Here is a 17,199-nt window from a genome sequence, read left to right as displayed (position 1 = left end):
GTTCTCCCAGCAAGCACTTTGAATGATATAGTCTCCTCTGTGGTCTGTGCTTAATTATCTCCCAGGACACGGAGCCAAGAAGGTGTTCTTCAAATACACTGACAAACAAGTTGATTTTATATAAAGTAACTGTTAATAATAAAGGCTGTTACACAGGATCACTACCTCAATTTAGGCAGTAGCTAATGAACTTTTGATTCACTTATCAGATGGTTATAAATAAAACAAATAATAAAAACACTAAAATATTTTAATTCAGTATTTTAATATAACAGTATAAAAATACAAATCTTTCATAAAAGTATCAGCAAATAAAATTATTTTTAAAAAATGATTAAAATAAAATACAACAAAAACAAAAACAACATAATGATAATAATAATAATAATAATAATAATAATAAAACAAATCATTACCATTAGATTTTAGACATATAATACGACATATCAGTCATAAAAATAATAAATAATAATAAAAAAAACAATAAATAATTCTTTCTTTTCAGATACCCAGTTCAATGTTTTCATGGAACATTTTAGCTATAAAATAATAAAACTAAACATTCATTAAATATATATATATATATATATATAAACAGTTTCATAAAAAACATCAAAATAATAATAAAACATATAATTTTTCATATACCCAGCCAGTACAATATTTTAAAGGAATATTTTAGATGTATAATAGAGGAGAAGTACTCTATGTCATATAGAAAAAGATAACTCAGGAAGAGAACAGTCCTTTTTTCCCCAACATCAGCATCATTACGCATTCTTTTACGCTTTCTGGTAATTGTGCCGCTGACCATTCATGCACATTTTTTTCTGTGCATGCATGGGGGGAAAAAAAAAATATATAATGGATTTGTTCAAGCTAGTCTTTGTATTTATTCATAATCACACATTGCAGTGCAGGCCAGTGGTCTATTATTATTTGCACAGAGAAGACAAACGGAGCACTGCATTTAAATGAGCTTCATGTGATGGAGCACAGCAGCTACAGCTGCATTCTTTGCTTGAGAAAGCTCAGTTATGATCGCTTCCGAAGTTTTGGTTTCTGTACCACAGACAGCTCTGCAGTCATAACGGCATAAATAATCAATAAATTACTGACACACCTTTAGAGAATCTACTTACTGTAGATCTTAATTTCCCACTTAAATCTCAAAAATCTGTAAGCCAAATCATCCTGTTTTGTCCCGTCTGTGTCTTTTTCTCAGCGTCCTTGTGATGACCTTGCATAGGTTTACTATTATTTATTGGTACAATATCTCACAAATATTGATTTCATTCAACAGGCACTTTATCACACGAAAGCTGTTTTATTACGCCTACATCGCCTCTCTCCTCTCGTGTGCGTGCAGCGTGTTTGTCGAGGCTGGGGTTATTTATAGGGTGTATCCCTGTCTCACCGAACGGATGAGGACTGAATCTCATTTCTTTATTATAAGGTTGTGCCTCATACCAAATACATGAAAAATGTCACATAAGATCGACATATGGCAACAAAAAAATGAAAATAGTTCCCAAAAAACATCCTCATATTAATATAAGGTGTCCACGCACCAAGCTAAATAATGAATTCATGCACACAACTCCTTGAGGACTATGATTTACAAATGCTCTCAAATTACAATTTGTTGGAGACACAGAAATGCCTATTTTTATTGCCATACAAGCATAATTTATAAATAAAATAAAATAATAAAAATTCTGTGGCATTTTTGTGCATGCATTTAAGCATATGCCCTGTAAATTATTTTGTGAATTGAATTATTTAGTAATTTAATTCTGTTCCTTCATTCTCCACATAGGTTCTACTGGGATTTCACAATGCTAATGTTTATGGTGGGCAACTTGATTATCATTCCTGTGGGCATCACCTTCTTCAAGGAGGAGACCACCACCCCTTGGATTATCTTCAACGTAGTGTCCGACACATTCTTCCTCATGGACCTGGTACTGAACTTCCGTACAGGCATTGTCTACGAAGACAACACAGAGATAATACTGGACCCTGAAAAGATCAAGATGAAGTACCTGAAGACGTGGTTCGTGGTGGACTTTGTTTCATCCATCCCGGTGGATTATATCTTTCTCATCGTTGAGAAAGGCATTGACTCTGAGGTTTACAAGACTGCCAGGGCATTGCGGATTGTGCGTTTCACCAAGATTCTCAGTTTACTGCGACTACTTAGACTGTCCAGACTGATTCGTTACATCCATCAATGGGAAGAGGTAAGATGGGCTTCATTGTTGAAGTCCAACATGATCTTTCGAATTGTGACAATGTGAAGAAATTGAAACATTCAAAGGAGCATTAAGTAAGTTTTTTTTTCCTCATTCAAAATTGGTTTTATTCTACGTTGAACAGGTCACTTCATGGTGGCTGGCATTTGAGATCACAAAATTAAATTAATCATGGCTGACTGTGTATAGCATTGGTAACTCAAAAATAATTGCTTTTGCTTGATGCACACAATTGCTGCGTCCGAAAGTACATACTCTCTTCTTTTGAATAAGAAATTACTTCATGACCATTAGAAAAATATGTAGTATGAATGCAGTCTGAACGTACTACATCCGTCATTCGTCAATCCTTAATCCTTGACTTCTCTCCTGTGGCTTTATGGGATAGTAGAGTGTCCATTAGATGCATTTTCTGAATACTGTGAATTCAGATATACAGTACTACTCTTTTCACATACTGTTTTTCTTTATAGTAGGGAAGTATGAATATTTGGATGCTGCCTCTGGCATTTGGCAGTCTGACAAAATATTTAAAAAAACATGTTGAAATCATGACTGATATTCTGTTGAGCGTTCTTGTAGCTTAAAGAGTAAAACACTGTGCTAGCTAAATGTTAAAAAGCTAAAGTTGTTGACTTGATTTCCAGTGAACGTATAAACCAAGCGTGCCACACAAGTCCTGAAAAGTGAAGCCAAAGCATCTCGATCGCCCCCAGGTGGCTGGATGCAGTATATGTCATAAACCCCGCCCTCTCCATGGATGGGAGACAAACTAAACAGTAAAATTGTGTCAAAATATTTTTTTTCCAAAGATGGTTTCTGCCATTTTATTCCGGGGCCACACTTAACGATTGTAAGGCCGATTATGAATGTAATTTGATACTTACGACTGATCATGGCCAAACGCGCCGAGTCAGAGCCAGTTGCGTTCAGTCGGTGTTTACAGTTGGTGTTTAAATTCCGTGTGTAAGTATTTAAATCTGCTTCAGTCGAAGGAAACAGTCTTCATGTTTTAGCTAGTTGTTAAGTGTGTCCCCAGCTTTAGGCAGTTTTTATCACGCTGATGTTAGTTAAAGTGTTCGTTCTTTAAATAACTTTGTTTTTAGTTCGTTATTTGATGCTTTAAAAACACAGTTTTGTTTTTTTTTGCGAAATTGACAGCTTCTCTGAGCGAAGTAGTCACTGAAGCACCAACTGACTTTTTTCTGGATCTTTGGGAGGAGATTGGAGCTTTAACTTTAATTTCTGCATTTCCAGAACTGTTTATTTCACACCGACATAATGAGTTGTCCTGCTTAATTAACCAATTCTGCGAGAGTGTGGGCGGGATCTTGATATCGCGGCTCCACTTCGTGCTCACTACTGCGCAGTCTCGGGCTCCAAGTTCACTATGCGCATACTCGAGACTCAGGATGTCAGCGTCATATTGGCACACTGGCAGCTTCACTTATTACAATGGAAGAGAGTGAAGGTGCGTTTTACAGTCTATGGGATAAACTCATAAAATGCATACCTTGATTGATTGAAATGTAGGTCACTTTGGATAAAAGGATATGAATGTAAACTTCTCGTTCATTTGTCACACTGAAGATAGAAGATCGAGCACATTGCATTGTGGGATACAGTCTTTCACATAGTAAACTTATTTACTGCTGAGTTCGGCAAATGTAGTTGCTCATCCAAATATTCTTTGCAGACAGAAAATGTGCATACCCTATATTAAGATTAGCTAGTTAGTATGCTATTCCAAACATAGCAAATGTTTATTTACCTGGTGACGTCACTTTTCTTGTTTGTAATTGCGAGAGGCAGAATGTAATCAATGGAGCTTTTCACTGATTTCCAATGCTGCCTTCTAGGTGTTTTGTTGTGGGTGACTAATTAGGTGCACAGGCTAATTAACGTAGCCTGGATTAATTAACCATCATAAACGTTAACAACAGCAACTGACTGACCACAATAATAAAAACAGTTCAGTGCATTAACATTAAAACAATGACCGACATTTCAAAACACCACCTTTTGTGAACATTTCGGATGATTACATAGAGAGCCAGCTGTTCAGGGTGACAGCAATGTGACGATTTGCCTGGTGTTGAGCTGACTGGTGATTCAGTTATATGTGTTCTTTTCACCACCAAATGGGACAATTATGCTCCTGATTACATAGTGGTAATGTGAGCCAGACATGGCCCTCAATTACTGAATCAACCTTGCACAGTAGTGCCACATCCACTCCACTGTTTAGCCCCCTTATAGCTCTTGATTACTCAGGCAAGGACAAAGCATGAGTTAGACAACATAAAAGATATGACCAAGTTGTGAAACCCATTTGTCTTACACCACTTTCCCTTAACCTGGATTACGTGTAGGTAATGTAAATGCCTTAAACTGTGTTCTTTTATTGAGAAAAGGTCATAAACAGCTTACTTGGATTGTTGTCCTATTACCCTGATTTTACACTGCATGTAAACTCCTGCCTCCCTTGAACTGTTGTTTATAAAGCCTGATCAAAAAGCCTGTTGTGTTTTTGGCCATAACAAGAAAAACTAACAAACAAGAAAAGCATTTCATTTGCAATAGTAGTGTGTCATAATATGGCCGTATTTTGTGCTAGCTAATAAAAAGGCTTTTCTTGCCAGCCTTCTGCTAACAAGAGTATAGGTTAGCAAGTGGTGAATGTTATGTTAAAGGGTTAGTTCACCCAAAAATGAAAATTCTGTCATTAATTACTCACCCTCATGTTGTTCCACACCCGTAGGACCTCTGTTCATCTTCGGAACACAAATTAAGATATTTTTAATGAAATCCGATGGCTTAGTGAGGCCTCCATTGACAGCAAGAAAATTAACACTTTCAGATGACCAGAAAACTATTTAAAACAGTTCATGTGACTACAGTGGTTCAACCTTAATGTTATGAAGCAACGAGAATACTTTTTGTGCGCCAAAAAAACTAAATAATGACTTTATTCAACAATATCTAGTGATGGGCGATTTCAAAACACTGCTTCATGAAGCTTCGAAGCTTTACGAACCTTTTGTTTCGAATCAGTGGTTCGGAGCATGTATCAAACTGCCAATGTCATGTCCCCCAGTGGTTAACAATTGAAATTTCGAAACACTTACGAGGTAACGAAGCCTTGTTTACTGAAATCACGTGACTTTCACGCTCTGAACCACTGATTCGAAACAAAAGATTCGTAAAGCTTTGAAGCTTCATGAAGCAGTGTTTAGAAATCGCCCATCACTAGATATTGTTGAATAAAGTCGTTATTTTGTTTTTTTGGCGCACAAAAAGTATTCTCGTTGTTTCATAACATTAAGGTTGAACCACTGTAGTCACATGAACTGTTTTAAATTTGTCTTTAGTAGCCTTCTGGTCATCTGAAAGTGTTAATTATCTTTGTGGCAATGAAGGTCTCACTGAGCCATCGGATTTTATCAAAAATATCTTAATTTATGTTCCGAAGATGAACGAAGATCTTACGGGTGTAGAACAACATGATGGTGAGTAATTAATGACAGAATTTTCATTTTTGGGTGAACTAACCCTTAAAGTTATCAGGCCGTTTGTTATCTTGCTTAAAAAAAAACCACAAAGAAACTAAAAACACAAAGCAAAACGTTTTTGACCATAGCTAATAGTTAGCTTGCAAACTGCAGGGTAATTAAAAACAAAGAAAGTGAAATTTAGTTTAAAATATAACATTGTGTATGGTAGCTTAGCATGCTAATAATGACTTCTATGCTAAGCTATCAGGCCAGTAGTAATGTTGTTAAAAATACAAAGAAACAAAAAACACAATCAAAGTAAACACAATCAAATGTTTATTTTGTAAAAAAAACTATAAATGCTAAGCTATCAGGCTCACCATTAGCTTGCCAAATGCAGGATAACTACTGTAAAATACCAAGAAATCAAAACGTTTAAGGCCCTGACACACCAAGCCGATGGTTGGCCGTCACTGAGCATTGGCCGGCCTAGTGTTTGTGTCGTGGAGTATTTTGGCCGACTGAGCGCCATCAGTGAGAGAGAGAACTCTGATTGGCTGTTCAGCTTAGTGAATGAGTGCACGAGAATAAAATCGAAAGTGATGAAAGCCAGCAAAGAAGTCAAGATTGCACAGACAGAAGGCTGTTATAATTTTACGTAATCTTACCTGAGCATTCCAGTGCACGAATATTTTCATAACAACATGAGCTGCCTGGAATGAAAAAAGTGATCAGCATGATTGATATTCAAAATGGTAAGCAATCACTGCTTTGTTTACGATTTGTATATCTGCAGACTTAGTTTCGTTTTCCCTTTTTGAATGGACTATTGATACCTGCTGATATAGATGCATGTGCTAGTAGACAGTTGCCTGTAGTCCTTTTGGTGTGTTCAAGCACAGTTTTTTGGCTGAAACGTAGCCGACGCGAGGCAACAACACAGTCAACTTTCGTTGCCACTAGTACTTTTACATTGGCTTGGTGTGTCACGGCCTTTAGAAACACAATTTAAAAGATATTAATTAACTTAAGACAACAAATATTTAAAAATTATATTTGTGGTCAGACAATGAATAAGAAAACCAAAAGAAGTTGAAGGTCAGTCAGCCGAAGTGCTATAATGGGCATAATTGAAATGAAATTAGACACTAAAAACACTCACATAGTTTGAAACCATTTGATAAAAAAATTGTTTTGGACCAAACAACCACACCATGGTATGCATGAAAATACTGAAAAACTACTCCGAAAACATATTGTACAGACACAAGCAAAAAGGATTACACAAGCCAGTGTTTTCACAAGGACATTAGTCAGCTGATGATTGACCACACCCTTACATCAGGTGATTATGCATGCCAGAAGACAAAGCAGTATCGATATTTGGTATGGATCATTAATTTCATCAAATTTAAATGGCGGTGCAATGAGACATATAAGTGCTTCCACATTGCTTTGGGATCAGTGACCCTGATCAAAGAGGCTTTCAAGAACTGCACGGCGACAACGATATGCTAAACAAACAGCCATAACTTCCAACCTTATGAGAGCTCCAAGCATGATGCTTCTTTTCAAATATTAGTCTCCAGTCAGTTTTATGTTTTGCATTGTCTCGGTTTTAAGATGCTGCTGCTTCTCAAGCTAGAAAAAACAACCCATGCCGACTAAGAACTTTACAACATGAGCCAGGTTAGTGTCTCTGCCTTGTCTTCTTTTATCGCTGTTTTTGGCCTAGTTGCTATTTGGGGCACTTGGCTTTTCTCAGGTGTGACAAGCCTTGTTTCTGGTATGGGAAGAGAGTGTTGACACTGTCTCGCACAGCCACACAAGGCATTATCCTGGGCTGGCTCCAGATCGCTTTCCAAGAGCTGTCCTCTCCACTTTGTAACCACAAACAAACTGCACACACGGCTATCTCCTAGAGACATTCTCCGTTATCCAATCCTCCCTTGTCCTGCCAGGAAGAACTCGGTCTCAGTTTGGCACATTACTTTCATCATTCACAGACATGTTCGTATCATTCTGACCCGACAGTCACCGATATTGAATCTAATCTGACGGGATGAAGTTTGTAGGATGTACTGTACTCATTACATAAAGCTCTGACAAACCTGATCTCAATGCAATATGTGTGCTAATATTCACAAATCTAGAGGTCACAAATAATCTACAAGTCAAAAGGGTTTTGAAACAGTAGCTGGTTTAGACAATCCCTCCAAAAATGAGGGATTTTGTTTCAGAGTCTGTCGTTGTTTCAGAGTCCTGATAATTTAATATCTTCCGGTTTGTCCTCCGGTTTGTCCTTCTGCTACTCAAATATAATGAGCTCTTATCTTGACTGACAGATCTTTCACATGACCTATGACCTGGCCAGTGCGGTGATGCGCATCTTCAATCTGATTGGCATGATGCTGCTGCTGTGCCACTGGGATGGCTGTCTGCAGTTCCTGGTGCCCATGTTGCAGGACTTTCCTTCGGACTGTTGGGTGTCCCTTAACAAGATGGTGGTAAGTCTTACCTTGGTTTCTGTCACTACAAAACTTCCTAAATAGCAAGTTCTCAGTTATTTGTGTAGCCCAAAGTTTGAGCATCATTTTCTACTGTTACACACAAATAGGAGTGAGCTATTTGCTGAGTCCAGGAACTAAATCTTGGATTCAGCAAATGGATCTGACAAAGTTCACTCTGAGTCCTCAAATTATGCCTGGACAATTCCACGCAATATGCAAATAACAAAGCCAACACCTCCACTGATATCATCAGTGTTTGACAGTGTTAATCACATGGGCACATTGGGGAGCCGACTCTATCACCTGCGCCTCTCACTTTCCCAAGTCTGCCAGGCACTTCGAGTCACCCCTCCCTTACTGCTCGCCATCATCCATCTGTTCTAGAAGTTCTCCCTGCTGTTTAGTCTGTTTTGAAGAAAAGACACTGTTTGGACATTTGCTACACTGATATATACAGTAAGTAATCGTGAACTCTTGCTCAGTAAAGCACGTACAGCATCAGGCAACTTCAACTGCGAGTAAGATTTATACTGGGGATTCACATGTGGGAAGAACACCACTCTGACAACCAAAGTCTGGCTTGTTTTAAACCTTAGTGTAAACAATTGGCGACAGATTGTGAATAGTCATCAACCAGTTTGGTATGAAAAATGCAACACTTTTTATCAAACTGATTTTACCAGTGGAAAGTTTGACAAACTTGCAGGGTTGAATAAATCTAATAAATGCAGATTATTTAGGGTTTCCCTGCCTGGTCATCCTTGTCTTTATATGTTGTCACTTGTGAGAGATCACATGACATGGGGAAAGGTTTTTCATTGGCTTCTGTTACCACAACAGTTGTAGTCATTCTAGTTGTTGCCAGTGCTTAGCAATCAAGGTCAGCAGCTTTCGAAAGGCAGAATGCTTGAAATGAAAGACGCAGCGTTAAACGATCTGTCTCATTATTTCAAGTGTCTGCCTGGTCTCTCAATAGGCCCTTCTTTGTGCGGTAATGAAGCCTGTGAGTCACACTCACTAAACTGTTGGTTCAGCAAAGGTGCTATAAAACACTGGACAATTTACAAACCATCCTTCATTTGTTAGAATACAATAAAACTTAAAGTGGCATTACCATTCACTGGACATACCAGGACACTGAAAAAAAAAAGTCTGATGACATTCAAACAGTGTGAATCCAATCTGTTGGATCCAATTCCTGTTTGCAGATATCCAGGGTCAGATTCTGAAAAAATATATCTGTTTTCAATGGTGGTTGGAAAAAACATCTGAGATCATTAATGTAAGCCTAGACTCATCAATATCCCATCCAAATTGAATTAAAATTCCATGTTGACGTGCATAAATGAGTTACAGATGGTTCAGCCACAATTCACCTGCCGCTGTGTTTCCCGCCTCTGATAGATCAATGCACTGAAATACACCCTTTGATCCCTTTTGATCCAGCTGTGCCCTGTGATCCATGACCTAGCATCTTTAAATCCGTCTGTGCACGGTTAGAATCCCAAATAAAGCATGTGCGATTCACAGGTACATGCTCAACGTGTGCGTGTGAGTCTTGCTTATGAGCTCTGAAAGCTCGAGGAGCCATTCAAAGTTAAGATAAGTATCCCCAGACATGCACAGGCACACACATATAGACTCAACATGTCCTACACATTCACAGTCAAGGGCTCTTACCAAAGTCCTTTTAGCGCAGGTCAGTTCACTGGCGAGCATCTTGGTAATGTCCCCACGGAGCAATTTACTGCTACACAGCTGTTATATACTCAAATGAGGAAATCTCACATTAAGACAAAGCTGTTTTTTTAAAATTATGTTTCTAATCAGACAGTTGCATCTGTCAATTGTGCCCAAATCATACAAACACACACACAAACAAAAATGTTTTAGGTGGGTTCATTTAACGTTCACATATGTTAGAGTAAACATCAATGAAAAGGTTATTGGTTCTTTAAACTGAAAATTGGGACCTCAATTCTCACAACTGACATATTTAGCACTACAATTTCTCCCATTCATTTTTCTAAAAGTGTCTGCACCACCATAAAAATTGTTCGCTCTTTCACTTAAAAATTATTAAACAAGCAGTGCCACAAGCAATTAGCTCTCTATATTTATTCAGTTATAAGCACCATTATAATACCTCAGCATGCCATAATAGACAGTAAATATTAGGGTATTTTGTTTCCCTCAGCAGAATGTAGACTCCACACAATCCCATGTTCATACTTCTCCAAAAACAAATCCCCACAGTAAAGAAAAACTACTATATTAGTTGAACTTGGTTAAATCAACTTAGCAGCTAAGTCTCTTCATCTCAGTGCCAGTGGGGGAGAGTAACACTAGGTTAAATGTGCGCTTAGGGCATTAGTTAAGCAAATGTAACCAAAGCACAATTGCTCAACCGGATCTACCCTAATGTGTGCTAATCTTTCATTTAGCTCATTCCAAATCATGCTAGCAGCACTGCAATTTATGTCTGTTAAAATAGATTATGCAGCATTAAACATTTCCTCTTTCTTTTCCCATAAATGCAGGGAACAGGAAATAATTTGTGAATGCCTGTTTATCCACAGAATGTAGAGCATGTGTTAAATGGTGAATGCTTCGAGGCTATGCGATAGCTCAGTGTGTTCATTTGCATACACTTTACTGAGAAGTGTGCCACTGCCAAGCAACTCTTTGTGTTCTGTAAGCTTACTGGTGTTCATGTAGCAGTACAAATCCTGAGAAATCAGTCTCGCAGTGAAAGTTATGACTCCGTTCCATCTAAGAGTGAACGTTAACAAAAGAAGTGTTAATTACATTTATTTCCCATGAGTGTGTCAGGAGGGTTCATATATATAATGTAGAACTTTAGCAGTTTATTGTGTTCATTCAGTGCTTAATTGTTTACCTGTGCGCTCACTGAGATGTTCCAGTTAACCCAGAGGAAAATGGAATGTCTGGGTATGTCTGGAAGTCTTAGAAGGCAGACATGTAAAGAAGATGGAAAGCAGACATGAACTAAGCAAACAAATCTCTCTGACACGCTGCCCACACTGCATGCTTTCTACACTGCCGAGCCTTGTAGTTACTCAAATAAATGGTTAGACTCCAGACAATGTCTTCTCGGGCTTGCTTGCATCTGTACTTGACAGGATTGTTGGGGTTGCGGCAACACTTTGCTCCTGCCTTAGGACTGTATAGTTGAGTCTGTAATCTCATTTATATTTCTCCATGACACTATGAGCACTGTCTTTACACCCAAGCTGCCAGTTGTTGATAGCAGTCAGGTGCGTCCGGGCCTCAACAGAGGCTTTCTCCATCCCAACCCCAGTAAGCCACTTCTCGACTCATCTCCACAAAGTAATTCCCCTGATTACCTATCACCCCCGTTTTCCATTTTCACCTCAGACTCCCCCCTTCTTTGTCATTCAAAGTCACCCGTGGACTCCTTGACTTTGATTCAGGATCTTCATAGCCTTGTCTAAACCCTGCTCGAAGTGAATGCAAATCAGGTTAAGCACATTTCACGGGGACCCATCAGGTCAATCCTGAAAAATCAGTAGCTTATGAAGAGAGACGAGGCACCGTAGCGTAGCAGCTGAGGTCTTATGCAGATACTTAAGAGGGGAGGAAAGACATTATAACAAGAGCCAGCTGAACAATAAACAATAAAAGAGGTTCCATTAACCACCTTTAAATAACAGACAGAGTGATAAAATGAATCTATCACAGGTCTGTGCCACACATAGCTATCCAACGTACAGTACTTGGCAAGCTGCTTTTTAAAGGTGTACCCCCCATGAGCCAAGATTTTGACACAAGGATTAGTGTCCAGAGGAGATCATGCTCAGGAGAGTGTATCTAGTGCTGATGTAGTAATCAAATTCTCTCTTTTTTTTTTTCTCTTTATCACTTTCTCGGCTTCCAATTTGCAGAACGACTCCTGGAGTGAGCTGTACTCCTTTGCTCTGTTCAAGGCCATGAGCCATATGCTGTGCATCGGGTACGGACGCCAGGCCCCAGAGAGTATGTCTGATATCTGGTTGACCATGCTGAGTATGATCGTGGGAGCCACCTGTTACGCCATGTTCATTGGCCATGCCACCGCCCTCATACAGTCGTTGGACTCTTCCCGGCGCCAGTACCAGGAGAAGGTGGGTACTATGCTCCAGAAACACACACACATACACACCGAAACACCTGCAGATGACCTTCTTATGTGTCACCGTTTGTTTGATCTTGCCAGATCAAAGTCGGTACCTATCGTCTGTTTGAGGGGATGAAACTGCTCAGGCCAACTATCCCTACGGCTGAGGATTCTGGGTATTCTCTGCAATCTGGTCTCCCTCTCATCTGATCAGTTGTCAGTCCCTCCCACGGCTGTAATTCGGTCTTCTTTGATTCCTAATCACGGCATCTGGTGCTTGTTTACACCGGCAACTCTAGTTTGCATCCCGTGTCTTGACGTCACAAACAATTTGGTCACAAACTTCTTATCTCTGCACTATTTCCATTGAGCAGGCGACTTTCTGGAACCTCATTTTTCTTGAAAATATATCATCATTTTGTTATTGTTATGTGCTTTAAAAGAAAACCTTTTTTGGGAGATTGTATTTCAAAGAAATTTGATTCGGCACATTCGTGGGTGTGCATTTAAATTTTTCATGTAACAGCAACAGCAGAAATCGTGAGGGGCCCCCGACTCACGATTTCTGCTGTTGCTGTTACATGAAAAATTGAAATGCCCACCCACGAATGTGCCAACCCTGTGCCCACCTAAGTAAAAAGGCTTGCACGTTCTTACATTATTGGAGAATCCCCGGGGCAGCAGTCAGTTTACATTAGATATCTGACAGTGACATAGACAAGTCAGATAAATGGGTTGGACTTTCTCTTCTGCAGGAAATGGGGTACAGCAGTCAGATGGACAGAACTGAATTAAGTTCAGCAGTTCATCAAACAGACCAGAAATCCTCAGTCTTGCTCCTAGAGACCCACTTCTTGTGAAGATAATTTCCAACCTGCGTCAGCACACTTGTCTGTGATTTTCAAACAATTCTGAAGACATGGATTAGCTGGATTAGGAGTGTTTGATTAGGGACAGTAGGACAGTGGGTCTCCAGGAGGAGGATTGAAGACCTCTGAAATAGACTATACCAAACTGTCCTTCCACTCCTTCTGCCATATCCCACATCATCCTTTGGTTGCTCAAACAGATAGTCCTTGTTCCAAACTCACGGCATTGGTTGAGACAAAAGTTGACCACAGTGCCTACACACTTTGGGAAGTCCCCCTACCAATGGTTTACTTTGGTTGGCTTACTCATAGTTGCCTCTGCACCTCAAACTGGCATGAGGAAAAGTATTTTAACATCAAGCACAACAGTATTCCTGCTCATCATTATGAGCATACCTTCAATTCTTACTCTAAACATATATTTATTATGATAACATTTGAAGGAATGATGTAATGCAGAGAATCCCAAAGGGACTTTCGGTCGAGCTCATCAAATCTCGCCTCAGGCGGCAGACTTTCCTGTTCATTAATCACTAGCAACAGAGCTGCTTGCCGTCAGATAACAGAGCCACTGAGGCAGCAGGGGAGTAGAACGTGCTAAAGATGCCAACAAAAGCCATTCTTTGCATGAGGTAAAGGGCCCATAGGAGGCTATTTTTGACCTCATGATCCAGAATAAACATGTAATGATGCTCCTTTGTGCCAAAATATACATTAAAAAGCTGATGATTTTTGTACATACTTGAGATGAAGGGGATCTCACTGGTGGAAAGGAAGAAGTAGATTGCTGTGGTGGCCCTTGAGTGCTTGCATTTCTAGAATAGCAGGGATTTATTTACAACATAATTGACCCAGAATATGCTTTCTAGCATACATAAATGCCTACAATGTATAGTATATGTTCAAAATCCACTGCAAAAAGCATAGGGTACTTTTTTTGAGTGTACTTTAAAATCTCTTATGTAAAAAATAATCATCACGCCTTGATGCAACCTGATGAACAAACAGCACTATGTCCCTGTGTAGATCCCCCGTCGTCCCCTCACATGTCCATCTCCCCTGCTATGTGGAAACCAATGGATTGCCAGACAGTGACAGATGAACGGGACATTAGCCATTATGTAACAAGCATTACATTGCTTAACTTTGACTTTCAAGCACCTGTTTAGGTCTAACCTCTAACAAATGCTCATATGGAGTAGAACGACACTAGTCTCAGAGCAGTTTCTGTCAACATTACTGCACCCCAGGGAATTGTGGTTGTATATACAGGCCTGCTGAGATGTACAGATCGAGCTGTATTGGTCGACCATTGGGCACCACAGTCTCCAGTTAGATTAGTATTTTACAATATTGATTGCAACATTGTCTCCAACATGTACTGTACAAAAGATAATACACTGACTGCATCATGTATGGAAACCATTTGATTTTACAGAATAATATATTACAGTACTTAGTCTTTTTGACGAGAATATACAGAAGAATTACAACCTTTGTTGTAATCATTGTAAGTGGTTCTGATCTTTGTTTAGGGTTGTGGACTACAGGGCTGTAGTGGTCTCATATCCCGTTGGTTATTACTTAACAGTAAACCATCATAATCCTAGTTGGCGTCGGATACCTATGGTTTAAATGTATCCGCTGATGGACTCAATGTCCATATGGAATGAAAGCTTGATATACGGTTCACAGGACTCAGGCTTTCATCCCCCCTCCTTGGTGACTATGATGACCTTGATGCTTTGGCAGATGGTCACGGGAAATATATCATCCCTTTATGTCACTGACTGAAGATGAACTGCATGTCCCATTAAAAAGAAAAGAAAAAACCCTGTGGACTGGCGGAAAATGTGATCGGATTTTATGCATTTAGCACATGCACTTACATAGTTCATAAATAATAGCTAGTTTCAACATGTTTACTGGAGCTTTGTAATTTGTAAGCCAGCTTGGGTTGGAAGTGATACTACATTTTTACGGAAATAAAATGAATAGTTTGGAAATTAAAGTCTTGGGTCTATATGGAGAAACATTGCTAAAAACAAGCAAGCAACAAAGACTGAGCTAATATTTTTTAATATTTTTGTCCAGGTCAGATCAGAATATGTCAATTCAGCCATATCGGAAGGACAAATATAATTATCTCTAATATATTACGCAACATTGCATCAACTCTATGATGACTTCTGCTAGGAAGCTTACACAGGTTAATCTGATCATCTACCTGTAGGTCACCAGATCTTATTGGTGCTAAGCTAGCTAATGCTAGCTGTGTCCTGTGACAGCCACCTTTTCTACTTTTTTTCTATCTATCTATCTATCTACTTGAATGAATAAATGAATTAAATTAAAATATATATATATAAAATAACAGAAGAAAGAAGCTCCATCTGAGTATAAACAGAGAACAGTTTCCTGAGCTATGACCCAGCCTGAGACCAGGTGCAATTGAGTTTCCTGAAGTGTTTTCAGTACTAATACACAGACCTTGGCTCTACATAATAGGAGACTCAAACAGTGATTGCAACAAGGTTCAAGTAATTGTCTTCATGTTTCAGCTTAACACCTTGTCTTACTTCAAGGCTGATTGAATGAACCAAAGAGAGGAGAAAATAGACTTCCTTGATCGAAAGGGACAAAGCGTAAATTACAGAGTTGGTCGAGCTTGACAAGTCATGTGGGCACTGTTATTTTGAGGTGGCTAAATGTCGATGTGCAAGTAAACACATTTGTGGTATTTTCTCATGATATTGAGTGTTTAATCATGGTTTTGTCGTGTTAATCACACAGTCCCTGATTAAATTATCTTACTAAAGATTTGCACCACTATTGCATTTTAAATGAATTAATTTTAATTCTTTTCATGTGCTACATGTGTCTTATTCACAAAACTCAGCGTTATTTGCCTGTTGCAATTAGCATTGTGCTATGTATTACCTCACACAGAAAGAAATGCAAAAAGTGAAAAGGGAAAATGGCATGCTGGGACCACCTGGTTGTTTCTTTCGGTTATGTGCGATTGTATAAATCCCTTATCCAATTGTAATTAATTAAGATTGAATTAGATTAGGATTTGGGCCGGATTACTGAAACAAAAGGTTTTCATGAAATGGGTTTATGATAGGGATTTCCACTCTGAGCTAATTAAAGTCAGTCACTGCACTTCTCATGATTCCCCTCCCACTGCCAAAGGGACAATGAGTAATAGTGTGCATGCTAACACGCACATGCCATGTCTGTTGTATATAGTGTATATCTGCTTCTGACAGGAAGTATAAGCTTTCTTCTGTTGCTACATGTCTTCTCTTCTTCTCAACCCCTCATTTCTTTGCTCTGGCACTTAATAACCATGTTTATCAGCACCATTTTGGGATGTGTTCTGGACTTCTGGGTTCTTTGATTTGAAAATGTACAATCTACATATTGATAGTCTTTTTTACATATCATTAAGAAAATGTGTGACAAGCTAACATTTGCAAAACTTGCTGCCATTAGGCTAAATGTTTGCTAGGGCATTGCTACAGTATTTAGCATGCACGGTGCAGGACCTATAATGCACTTAAGTTTAATATTTAAAGGGATAGTTCGCTCAAAAATGTATATTCTAATCATTTACTCACCCTCATGTTGTTCCAAATCTGTTTGACTTTCTTTCTTCTGTGGAACACACACACACACACACACACACACACAAAATATTATGAAGAACTATTTTTGTCCATACAGTGAAAATCAATGTCCAAAAAAAAGATTTTAAAAATCCCTAGCTGTAAATTCTTCCGTTAGCAAACACCAATAATAAACAAAACTCCCTCCATACAATAGCATAATGGCCTGTACAACAGACAGCACCTGTCACTAACAAGTGCAACAGACTGCACCCCTGTTAGTAGCTCAAGGATCGACCCAAGGCTTGTCAAGCCGAGCATA

The 17,199-nt window shown here is 39.0% G+C and overlaps 1 protein-coding gene across 2 annotated transcripts in view; it reads left to right on the top strand.

Moving 5' to 3' along the window:
* The window catches only part of hcn2b (hyperpolarization activated cyclic nucleotide-gated potassium channel 2b), a 34,034-nt gene that overhangs the window by 4,088 nt on the left and 12,747 nt on the right, over nt 1-17,199 (top strand). The window contains exons 2-4 of one of the 2 annotated variants that reach the window (XM_051907950.1): nt 1,820-2,243; nt 8,095-8,256; nt 12,186-12,404. In XM_051907950.1, coding sequence (XP_051763910.1) covers nt 1,820-2,243; nt 8,095-8,256; nt 12,186-12,404 — 805 coding nt within the window. The remainder of the gene's footprint in view (nt 1-1,819; nt 2,244-8,094; nt 8,257-12,185; nt 12,405-17,199) is intronic. The other variant, XM_051907951.1, reaches the window with a different exon arrangement.

Source organism: Ctenopharyngodon idella, chromosome 10, assembly GCF_019924925.1.
Source record: "Ctenopharyngodon idella isolate HZGC_01 chromosome 10, HZGC01, whole genome shotgun sequence".
Classification (NCBI taxonomy): domain Eukaryota; kingdom Metazoa; phylum Chordata; class Actinopteri; order Cypriniformes; family Xenocyprididae; genus Ctenopharyngodon; species Ctenopharyngodon idella.
Note: the sequence above shows the minus strand (reverse complement) of the source record. Positions and strands in the feature narration are given on the sequence as shown.